Consider the following 12,504-nt stretch of genomic DNA (forward strand, 5'->3'; position numbering starts at 1 on the left):
CAAGACACAATATTGATTTTTGTTTTTTTGTTTTTTTTTGGGTCCGGTCGTGAGCCTGAACTCTGAGCCTGGGCGCTGCCCCTAAGCTCTTCAGCTCAAGGCTAGTGCTCTACCACTTGAGCCACAGCACCACTTCGGCTTTTTTTTTGCTTATGGGTGCTGAGGAATAGAACCCAGGGCCTCAAGCATGCAAGGCAAGCACTCTACCACTGAGCCACTTTCCCAGCCCAAGACACAATATTGAAAAGGAACTTTTTTTGGGGGGAGGTGGGGAGGGAAGGGATGGTAGGGGAACAAAAAGGAGGAGGTAACAATGCTCGATAGGAAATGTACTTATTATCTTACTCATGTAACTGTAACCCCTCTGTACAGTATCTTTACAATAAAAGATATATAATATATATGTATATATTTATACCAAAAATTCAGATCGACTGGAAATGTGGCTCAAGTGGTACAGCACCAGGTAAACAAGCAAGCTGAGTTAAGGCCTGTGTTCAAACATCAGTATAGCCAAAAAGTAAGACTAAAAGATTAAAAAAAAAGAAAGGAAAGGAAAAAAGCCTGATGTTGGTGGCTTATGTCTGTAATCCTACCTACTCAGGAGGCTGAGATCTGGAGGACTCTGATTTTGAAACCAACCTGGGCAGAGAAGTCCTTGAGACTCCATCTTCAATTAGCTAACAAAAAGCCAGGCTAGAAGGTTCAAATGGTAGAACATCAGCTGAACATGCAAACGAAGCAAGTGTGAGGCCCCAATTGCCACTCATTGCCAGCAAAACAAAACAAAACCAAACAACCCAAAAGTAGGGATGTACTTCTCATGTGTATATGTGTTAATTCTGGGGCCTTGAACTCAAGACCTGACTGCTGTTCCTGAACTTTTTATGCTTAAGACAAGCACTCTACCTCTTGAGCTATAGCTCCACTTCTAGCTTTTGGTGGTTAATTAGTTTAAGTGTCTCATGGATTTTCCTGTGTGGGCTGGCTTTGAACCATAATCTTTAGATCTCAGGCCCTCAGTAGCTAGTATTACAGACATGAGATACCAGTGCCTGGTTGGGATGTTACTTTTTATGTTTATACTGAAGAGAGCAAAAGTTCCAAAGAGTTTAAATTACTATAAATGTATAGTGAAGGTGATTACAAGAAATGCTTTACATTAAAAATTCACATTAGCCAGGCACCAGTGACTCATGCCTGTAATCCTAGCTACTCAAGAGGCTGAGATCTGAGGACTGCGGTTCAAAGAGAGTATAGCCAAGAAAGTCTGTGTGATGTTATTTTCCCCCCACTCATGGGGCTTGAACTCTGAGCCTGGGTGCTGTCTCTCAGCTCTTCAGATCAAGGCTAGTGCTCTACCAGTTGAGATACAACACCATTTCTGGTTTTCTGGCAGTTAATTGGAGATGAGTCTCACAGACTTTCTTGCCTAGGCTGGCTTTGAAGTGCGAGCATCGGATCTCATCCTCCTAAGTAGCTAGGATTACAGGCATGAGTCACCAGTGCCCAGCTTCTGTGAGACTTTTATCTCCAAATAATCAGAAAAAAACAGAAATGGTGCTGAGGCTCAAGTGGTAGAGCACTCTCCTTGAGCAAAAGAAACTCAAGAAGAGTGCCCATGCCCAGATTTCAAGCCCCAGAACCAGCAAAAAATAAAATAAAATTTCATGCTATACTATTATAGTTATTCTCCTATTTATCATTCAGTATGAATAAATTCTTATTTTGGAAATGAGCAAGATGTATCTTTTGTAGTAAGAGAGTTCATTACTTAAAAGAGAGTTCATTACCTAAACAGATTTCAGTTTGCTGCCTTGATAAAAGCAATGGAATGTGGCTTCCAATTTCCAAAGATACCTAGGAATTGCTAAAATATAGTTGCACATATTCTTATGTAATATTTTCCACAGTTTTTTGGAATTAAAGGTAGTCTTTGATGGGGGAGAGTAGGAGATTATTGTTAGGTGATGCCATTACGTATGCTTGACAGTCCTGTGGGAAGGGGCTTTCTACTGAGCAGATGTTCAAAATTATTTATAGAAGCAGTCTGACAGTTAGCCAGAATCTATAGTATCTGTTCAAGGGGTAGAACTCACATAACGTTTCTGAACTTTATATATCTGCAATGCAGGAAATAATACCAAGGTCATATGACTATTTAAATGTACAGGAGAAGTATAGACCATCCATTTTTCCTAAAGAAAACATTAATACCTCCAACAAAATAAATGCCAGGAAACTGGTACTTAAGATGTGTGGAGGTCAAGGAATGAAGAGGGGAAAGAGGGGGAGAATGTAGTCATAATATTTAATGCATATCCGATGAAATTAGGATTTCTTTCTTTTTTTTTTTTTTTTGGCCAATCTTGGGGCACATTGCCTAAGCTTCTTCTGCTTAAGGCTAGCACGCTTCCACTTGGGCCACAGCCTTTTCTGTTTATGTGGTACTGAGGAATGAAATCCAGGGCTTCCTGCATGCCAGGCAAGGACTCTACCACTCAGTCACATTCCTGAAACTAGGAAAATTAAGTGGAGGGGTGGGATTGAGAGGGACAGGGGAGAATGATGAAAGGTGTAGTATGGATTAAGTTGCTTGTTGAGCCTGGGAGCCAGTGGCTCATGCCAGTAACTCCTAGCTACTCAGGAGGCTGAGATCTGAAGATCACGGTTCAAAGCTAGCACACGCAGGAAAGTCAGTGAGACTCTAAAATTAACCGCCAGAAAACAGAAAGTGGCGCTGTGGCTCAAGTGGTAGAGCACTCGCCTTGAGCTGAAGAGCTGAGGGACAGTGCCCAGGCCCAGAGTTCAGGCCCCACGACCAACAAAAAAAAAAAAAGAAAAAAAAAGAAAAAAAATGCATGTTGACGTGTTGAATGGTAATTCCTTTGTATAACTGCTTAAAGATAAAAAGCTATTTAACAACGAAAAGTTTAAAAAGGAGAGTGAGGGGGAGGGAGAGATAGAGGAAGAATACTAGGTCAAAGTCATTGAGTAGGCACCCTGGGCATTGATCTTTGAAATCATAGGAATGTTTCCACACATAAAATGATAGACTCTGTCTTCCCAATTGTGCTGCACTATGTCGAAAAACGCCACTAGTGCATAACGTATCCTTTGAAAAGGCACCCTCCCTTCCCACGGCCAGATCCTGGGCGCCCTGGGGGCCGGTGCCCTGAGAAAGCGCTCCGGAACGCTTGTGTGGCCGCGCCTAGTTTCTAGTCGGCGCTCTTTTGCGACGGACCAGCCGCCTGTTGGTCGGAACCTGCTTGGGGTCGGGTCGGTGGTGTGTTCCAGGTGGGCCGTCGCGGAGGGAGACGTCGTGGGGAGCCGGCCGTGGCGGGGACGCCATGGACGACCAGGGCTGTCCGCGATGTAAGACCACCAAATACCGGAACCCCTCCTTGAAGCTGATGGTGAACGTGTGCGGACACACTCTGTGAGTGGCGGCGGGTTGCTGGGGGAGAGGCGCGGGGCGCGGGGCGCGGGGCGCGGGGCGCGGGGCGCGGGGCGCGGGGCGCGGGGCGCGGGGCGCGGGGCGCGGGGCGCGGGGCGCGCGCTCGGCCTCCGCACGGCCCCGGTCCGCGGAGTCGGGGAGGTCCCGTGTGCTGCCCGGGAGGGAAGGGCTGGGACCGGAGCGTCAGAGAACCGGTGGCGGCTTTCCCGGAGAGGTTCTAGCCTGCTTTGAGGGGCCGGTTCTCTCTGGGGCATGCGGTGTGAAGGGTGTCAGTCGGCTCCTCCCCACCTCCCGTCACCCCATCTTCCTGCCAGTGACGACCTCACCTGTATATTTATTTCTAGGCTGTGCGTTATGGGCTTCCGGGCATGTTGTTGGTTGAAAGTGTAAGTGTGTGTGTGTGTGTGTGTGTGTGTGTGTGTGTGTAATTGAAGTGTTTAATTTCATACCAAACGCTTGTATTGAAAAGAGGGAAAGCGCTATCAAAACTTGAAATGATTATGTGTAGCCTGCTGCCGTTCATCTTTTTATGAGTTAATTTGGAAAAAAAAAGTGTGTATATGCATTTGTTCAGACGGATTCAATTAAGGGAGGAAAGAGTATAGGTTGTTATTTTTGGAGATAATATAATAGCTGATGTCTTGTTGAGTGCATATTATATGTCAGGGATGGTTCTAATCTTCCCTTCCCTCCCTTTCACCCTCCCTCCCTCCCTCCCTTCCTTCCTTTCCTGCTTTCCGTGTGTGTACCGGTACCGGGGCTTGAACTCAGGGCCTGGGCTCTGTCCCTGAGCTTCTTTTGCTCAAGGCTAGCGCTCTTTCATTTGAGCCACAGTGCCACTTTTGAGTTTTTTATGTGTATGTGGTACTCAGGGCTTCAGGCATACTAGGCAAGCCCTCTATCACTAAGCCACCTTCCCAGCCCCTTGTCAAGTTATGGTCAAATACGGTAAATAAAGGTAGTTCTAAAAAATACTTGGGACCAGGCGTTGGTGGCTCACACCTGTAATACTAGCTACTCAGGAGGCGCGGAGATCTGTAGACCTCAGTTCAAAGCCAGCTTTGGCAGAAAAATCTCCTAGACTCTTATCTCAGGTTAATTAGCAAAAAGCAGGTAGTGGGGGCATGGCTCAAGTAGGAGAACACTAGCGCTTACAACAACAACAAAATAACTTTGGGCTATGTAACAGTGAGCACATTTATTATATTCTGTAGTTTCTCAGAAAAAGTAATTATACTGTCTTTAGCTATAAGCAAATTGAGTAGTTAGCTAGAGTTATAATTGTTTTTAATGGTATTATTTAATTGGACTGTTTTCCCAATTAATATCTATTTTCCTTTGCTTTATCCAGTATAGATGGGATTGAATAGTTAAGACTTGAAACACAGTAAACATAATCAAGAGAAAAGCATGGAAAGGGGAAATAGGACAAACATTATAGAAGCCTAATAGTATTGTTTTTTTCTTCCTTAAGACAGTCTCACTATGTAGCTCAGGCTGGCCTTGAACTTGTCATTCTCTTATGTCCTCTTCCTCCCAAATGTTGAGATTGTAGTTATGCACTCGTTTTTTGTAGGTATCACACACCATTTTAGAGTCTTGGTGTTTTTGTCCATATTCCTATCTGAAGTGATAATAGAAAGAGAGTTTGATTTTTTTTTCTTTTTTGATGGATGCTAAATGTAATTTATTGGAAGGATATTAAGTGTATTTTTCTTGCCTAACAGAGGCTAGTGAAAGAAGAAGATTATGGTATTTCAGTAAAACAAATACTCTTTTTAAAAAATTGCTTCAAATGGAAATTGCTTTTTTTTTTTTTTTTGAAATTGCTTTTGTTGTATCCTTGTTAAGGAGGGGATGAATAAAGGGGAAAAAGAGAGATAACCAAAAGTGATAGAGTCTATTCAGACCTAATGAAAAAAATGACATCACTTTTTTTTTCTTTGTGATACTGGAGTTCTGCTGAATTTTGTTTGTCCCATTGATCAACTCTGTTAATTATGAGAGCTATTAACATAAAAGAGCAAGAATATGTCCAGGCGCTGGTGGCTCACGCCTATAATCCTAACTACTCAGGAGACTGAGATCTGAGGATCGTGGTTCAAAGCCAGCCCAGGCAGGAGAGACCGTGAGACTCCTATCTCCAATAAACCACCAGAAAACCGGAAGTGGCGCTGTAGCTCAAGTGGTAGAGCACTCGCTTTGAGCTGAAGAGCTGAGGGACAGCGCCTAGGCCCAGAGTTCAAGCCCCACGACCGACCAAAAAAAAAAAAAAAGAGCAAGAATATCATGAACTAGGGATCATGTGTCATCTTTTCTTTGCTTGCTTTTTTTCTTGTTTCTTTTTTTTTTTTTTTGGTCTGTTGTGGGGTTTGAACTCAGGGCCTGGGGCACTGTCCCTGAGCCCTTCAAGGCTAGTGCTCTACCACTTGAGCCACAGTGCCACTTCTGGTTTTCTGGTGGTTAATTGGAGGTAAGAGTCTCAGGAATGTTCCTGCCCTGGCTGGGTTTGAGCTGCGATCCTTAGATCTCAGCCTCCAGAGTAGCTAGGATTACAGGGGTAAATAGAAGGATTACAGGCGTGAGCCACCAGCGCCCAGCTGTGTCATCTTTTTTGAGACCAGGTCTCATTATGCAGTCCAGGCTGGCTTGGACCTTTTAAGTCTTCTACCTCTGAAACTTTTGCCTTTTGCCTTTTGACTTCTACAATTACAGACATATATCACCATGCTCAGCTCCATTGGGCCTTCTGAAAGTTGGCTTCCACATGAGTTGACTTACTTATTTTTGTTGTCCTGAAGCAGCAAAGTCATTTTAGGAAACAAGGAATAAAATGAGATAGAAATGTAATGGAGTATGGAAAGATTAATTAGAAATACTATTTGTGGGAGAAAAAAATAGGCATATGGAGAGAAAAGAAAATAAAATCATGAAATCTTATGCAACCACTTTTTTCCCTTTGCTGGAGACATCTGAAGCAGCATATTACCTTATGTATCAATTCAGTCCAGCAAATATCCAACCAAATTGATTGAATGCATATGGACAAAGATTGGACTTCCATGGCTTTTTCTTTTTTTCAAGGATGAATTTCTTTTTTAAATTTTTTTTTTTTTTTGGTCTTTTTACTTGGAATTGAATTCAGGACATTGCACTTGCTAGGCAAGTGCTTTACCACTGAGCTACATCCCAGCCCTCAAGTATTAATTTCCAATTTCTGAAAATGATACATGTTTTCTTCTGTCTTAGGCCTTCCATAAAATTTCAAAGGCATTTGGAATTATAGTCAATTATATATAATTCTCATTTGACTATATACTCTTTAGTAATTTAATTTCTTACCTCATTCATTCTTGTCAGAATTGGTCTCTGGAAACTTTATAATCATTTGATTTGTGTGTGTGTGTGTGTGTGTGTGTGTGTGTGTGTCTCGTGGTGCCTGAACTCTGGGCCTGGGTGCTCTTCAGCTCAAGGCTAATACTCTACCACTTGAGCCACAGTGCCACTTCTGGCTTTTTCTGCTTATGTGGTGTTGAGGAATTGAACCCAGGGCCTCATGTAAGGCAAGCACTCTACCACTGAGCCACCTACCCAGCCCTATAATCATTTGATTTTATTGATTACTTTCCTTGTAAATATATTCGAGATATACATAATAGATAAAGCCCTATACCTCCCATCTTGATACATGAAAGTTAGTATTTTACCATATTTACTTAAGATTCCTGCCTCCCTCCTCCCCCACCCCCCACCCGATTTCTTTGGCCCTATTTTTTGTATAGTAGTTCCTGATAACACTGGATAGTTTGTGCTGGAGTTATCCTGAAGAATCTGAGTTTTCTGAGTTTCAAACAGTAGTGGGAACAAAGCCATGGGTTCAGTCTTTAGGGGGGGATAAAAAGGCTAGGCTGGGCTCTGGTGGCTTACACCTGTAATCCTAGCTATTCAGGAGACCCAGTAGGATCCTGGTTCAAACTCAGCCAGGGCAGGAAAGTCCATGAGATTCTTATCTCCAATTAACCACCAGAAAACTGGAAGTGGCGCTGTGGCTTAAGCGCTAGAGTGCTCTTCTTGAGCCAAAGAGCTGAGGGACAGCAACCAGGCCGAGTTCAAGCCCAACAACTGACACACACACACACACACACTCACAAATTAGAGTTTATAGAAATGTTTTTGTAAGGTGGGTGCTAGTAATTCATGCCTGTAATCCTAAGTATTCAGGAGGCTAAGATTTAGAGTATTGTGGTACAAAGCCAGCTGGTGCAGAAAAATTTGCGACTCCATCTTCACAATAACTAGCAAAAAGCAGGGCTTGAGGCATGGCTCAAGTACTTGAGTGCCAGCTAAGGAAGTAAGCTGATTGAATTAGTGGCTCTGACCTAGTACCAAAAAGGCAACAATAACAACAACAAAACAACTAACCAACCACAATGTATTTGTTTAAAAAATAGTATTTGTGGGCTGAGAATGTGGCTTAGTGGTAGAGTGCTTGCCTGGCATCCATGAAGCCCTGGGTTTGTTTCCTCAGTATCACATAAACAGAAAAAGCTGCAAGTGGTGCTGTGACACAGGTGGTAGAGTGCTAGCCTTGAGCAAAAGAAGCTCAGGGACAGTGCCCAGGCCCCGCGTTCAAGCCCCAGGACTGGCACACACACACAAAGTATTTGTTAAATGATTAAGAAACAAAACCTTGGGGCTGGGAAGGTGGCTCAGTGGTAGAGCGCTTGCCTTGCATGCCTGAGGCCCTGGGTTTGATTCCTCAGCACCACATAAGCAAAAAGAAAAAAAGCAGGAAGTGGCACTGTGGCTCAAGTGGTAGAGTGCCAGCCTTGAGCTGAAGAGCTGAGGGACAGTGCCCAGGCCCAGAGTTCAGGCCCCACGACCGGACCCCCCCCCCCAAAAAAAAAAAAAAAAAAAAACCTTGAACTTGATGTCATTATAGCTAGGGCTCAAATAATTTATTTTCTATTTCTGTGTGTGTGTGTGTGTGTGTGTATCTTTTCTATTTGTGTGTGTGTGTGTCCTGGGGCTTGAACACAGGCTTGACTGCTGTCCCTGAGCTTTTGTGCTCAAGGCTAGCAGTCTACCACTTGAGCCACAACCCCATTATTGGCTTTTTGGTTGTTAATTGGTGATAAGAGTATCATGTACTTCCTTGCCTGAATTGGCTTCTAACCATTAACTTCAAATCTCAGACTCCTTAGTAGCTAATGTTACAGGTATGAGCCATCCACATGGTGGAGCCTGGTGGTACATCTTAAAAAGTGATAGAGATATTCTATGTATCAAGGCAATAGAATGTTTGGGTGGGTCCAAATTTATAAATGATTTTGTTGACTATACACTTATGACTTATCTCTGTAATCCTAGCTACTCTGATTTGAGGTTTTAATTTGAAGCCAATCTAGGAAAAACAAAGTTTGTGAGACTCATTTCCAGTTAACAGCAAAAAGCCAGAAAAGAAGTGTGACTCAAGTGTAGAGTTAACTTTGAGCAAAATACCAAGTAAGAAGTTGGTGCGTTCAGACCCTAGTACAAGGACAGAAAATAAAATTTTTTTTAATGTCTTAATTTGGTCACCAAGGAGATCTAAATTTTAGCTCCTTAGGAAAGTACTTTGGCTTCAGGTTTAGGACAGAATGTTGTACAAAAGTGCAGGCTACTATAAAGTGCTATTTGTATTATGAAAAGCATTGTTACGAAGTTGGAAGACCTAGTAAAATAAATCTAGTTAATCATTATTCATTTATTCATTATTTTATTTAGTTATTTAGGTCGTTGGGGCTTGAAATCAGGGCCTGGATGCTCTTTTGCTCAAGGCTCGCATTTCTACCACTTCAAGCCACAGCTCCACTTCTCCTTTTCTGGTGGTTAATTGGAGAGAAGAGTTTCATGGACTTTCCTGCTTGGGCTGGCTTTGAACCGCTATCCTCAGATCTCAGCCTCTTGAGTAGCTAGGATTACAGGCATTAGTCACTGGTGCCTGGCTTATTTAAATTTTGATAGCAGTTTTTGCTAAATAAAATTCTTATTAAGGTTGTAATTCACACTCTTTAAAATTATTATCAAAATCATTTTGATTAGAAAATTTTTCTGTTTTGAAAGTTAGCATCAATTAGTTATCCAAGGGGGTTTCATTTTGAACAAGCCTATTTACGTATGTGTTATGTTTTTATCATAATCAGCCTCTCTGACATTCTCTCCTCCATGTTTTAAAACCAGTCAGTCTCCTCAGATATCTGGTTCCAAACAATTTATGTTTTAATTTCTAAAAAACACCCCTAAAACTTTAAATATTCAATCATGACCTCTCTATTTTGTTCTCTTTCCATCACTACTGGGATTTGAACTCATGCTCTTATTTGCTAGGTAGGTACTCTACCACGTGAGTTACTTTGCATCTCTGACACATCTTTTTGACCAATGATATGTAAACAGTGATAGAGTACTTGTTTTATAGTTACAATTCCAATTAGAAGGCCTAAATGTATTGTCTTGTTATTTTTATTTTTTTGTGCCAGTCCCGGGGCTTGTACTCAGTTTGGGCTTTGTCCCTAAGCTTTTGTGTTTAAGACTCGTGCTCTACCACTTAAGCCACAGCTCCACTTCGGGCTTTTTGGTAGTTTATCGGAGATAAGAATCGTACAGACTTTGAAGCCGGGCGCTGGTGGCTCACGCCTGTAATCCTAGCTACTCAGGAGGCTGAGATCTAAGGATCACTGTTCAAAGCCAGCCCAGGCAGGAGAGACCGTGAAACTCCTATCTCCAATAAACCACCAGAAAACCAGAAGTGGTGCTGTAGCTCAAGTGGTAGAGCACTCGCCTTGAGCTGAAGAGCTGAGGGACAGCGCACAGGCCCAGAGTTCAAGCCCCACAACTGACCAAAAAAAAAAAAAAAAGAATCTTACAGACTTTGCTGCACAGACTGGCTTTGAGCCACCATTCTCAGATCTCAGCTTCCAGAGTAGCTAGGATGATAGGTTTGAACCACTGGTACCTGGTGATATTGTAGTATTTTGGGATGAAATAATTAGAAGATAATTTATAGTACTTTTACTTTTCCTATTTCATTTTTCATATTCTATATATCTAGAGGTAGACATGAATAGCTATTATGTGCTAAACAAATGTGAGTTTTCCACAAAAATCAAAATATAAAACTTAACAGGTTTCATTAGAAATATTTTGGAGTGTCAGGTTTTCTTTTATAGTTTACTAACTTGCAATCCGTAAAAAACAAAACCCCCAAACCCAGAATTTAGAGATTTAGTCAGTGATTGTATGCATCAAATACTTTTATGTAGTATAAATAGTGACTATAGCATTGAAAATTAATGAGGACTCCATCAATATGGTGCAGTGACTGCATCACTGACTCATATATATTTAATAAGCCTGCTATTCTAATTTCATGTAACTGAAGGAAACTGCACTGACTCTAATTTACTTACAAGTAATTCATACCATTAAAGTATCAATGTCCTGAAATCTACTAATGTTATGTATAATTTATTCATAAATAATTCTACAATATTTACTTTCTGGCTATAACTAACTTGTTTCTAAACAAAGCACCAAATTGTTGTATTTAATTCTCTTTCTTGCTACTGAGGTAGAGTGGATTTGAAATAGAAGAGGTATGTGTGTGTGTGGGGGGGGAGCGGCACAGACTTTTCTGCCTAGACTGACTTCAAACCACAATCCTCAGATCTCAGCCTCCTGCATAGCTAGGATTACTTGTGTGAGCCACTGGCGTCCAGCTGACAGCTCTTTCCAACACTTCCAAGATGCTCCACTGTGTTTTATTTTCCATAATTTCCTATGTCAGATCATTAGAAATTTGCATTATCATTCCTTTGTAATTATATAGTTCTTCATCTGCATTCAACTTTTTTTGGGGTCTGGTCATGGGGCCTGAACTCTGGGCCTGGGCACTGTCCCTCAGCTCTTCAGCTCAAGGCTAGCGCTCTACCTCTTGAGCCACAGCGCTACTTCTGGCTTTTTTCTTTTGCTTATGTGGTGCTGAGGAACTGAACCCAGGGCCTCATGCATGCAAGGCAAGCACTCTACCACTGAGCCATCTTCCCAGCCCCTGCATTCAATATTTTTTTTTTTTCAGGTTTATTTTGTTTATGGCTCGTTAGTATTCTTAAATGTCTAATTTTTTCTTATCAAATTTGGGAAGTTTTTAAATGTCTTTTTCTTCTAGGGCAATAATAAAACAGGTTTGGCTTGTTGATACTGTCTTATTTTTTCCTTTACATTTCCTTCTTCCCCCCAATATTTTTTCCTCTTTGTTTATGTGACTGAGTTCTGTTGAGTTTTTCCTTCATCTGCTACTGAACCAATCCAGTCAATTCTTACTTTAACTATTATATTTTTCAATTCTAAGATTCCCATTTCTTTTACTTTGATGCTGTAAGTGGGACTTGAATTCAGGGCCTTAAACTCTTGCTTGGCTTTCTTTTGCTTAGTGTCAGCTCATCCCTCTTTCCCTCTCATTCCCTTCCTCCCATCACCATCCTTGAGTTGATTAGTTTACTTATCAGAGTCTACTGCAGCTGATGGGCCCCTCTGCTGTATTTTTTCACTCATTTTCCTCTGATTCTGTGCCCTCTCATAGCTTCCCACAGATGTGCATATTTATAACACCATATTTGAGGTAAAGAACATAGAGTAATCTAAAACCGGTAGGACAAATTAAGAAATGGTCCTTTGTTTTCTTGTTTTTGGAGTTCTTTTCAATTTGTATATTATTTGATGCTTGGATACTTGGGTATTACAATTTGGTGTTATTCTCTAAGACTGACCTCTTTTGGTTTCACTGTGTATGGGTATCTTGAGTCCTGTTTACTTTGCCATATCTCTTTGCAGTAAAAGCTGCTTTCAAGTTTTTATCGTTAAAAGTTTTGTATTTATGATAAGACTAGAAATTATTAGTATGGATGAATGGTTTTTTAAAATTAAGCTCAGTGTACCTGGTTTACCTTGAGCATCAGAACAGATAATTACTTCTTCAGCTGAGCACCAGATTAAATTATTGGTTC

The 12,504-nt window shown here is 41.5% G+C and overlaps 1 protein-coding gene across 1 annotated transcript in view; it reads left to right on the plus strand.

Annotated features, from left to right (window-relative positions):
- The first annotated feature begins 3,241 nt into the window (after positions 1–3,241).
- Mnat1 (MNAT1 component of CDK activating kinase) overlaps positions 3,242–12,504 on the plus strand; it is a 130,484-nt gene continuing 121,221 nt past the window's right edge. The window contains exon 1 of the mRNA XM_042682578.1: positions 3,242–3,439. Within this exon, the coding sequence (XP_042538512.1) occupies positions 3,351–3,439 (89 nt within the window). The 5' untranslated portion in view covers positions 3,242–3,350. The remainder of the gene's footprint in view (positions 3,440–12,504) is intronic.

The sequence above is a fragment of the Dipodomys spectabilis genome, unplaced genomic scaffold (genome assembly GCF_019054845.1).
Source record: "Dipodomys spectabilis isolate Male_0828 unplaced genomic scaffold, ASM1905484v1 ptg000073l, whole genome shotgun sequence".
Taxonomy (NCBI): Eukaryota; Metazoa; Chordata; class Mammalia; order Rodentia; family Heteromyidae; genus Dipodomys; species Dipodomys spectabilis.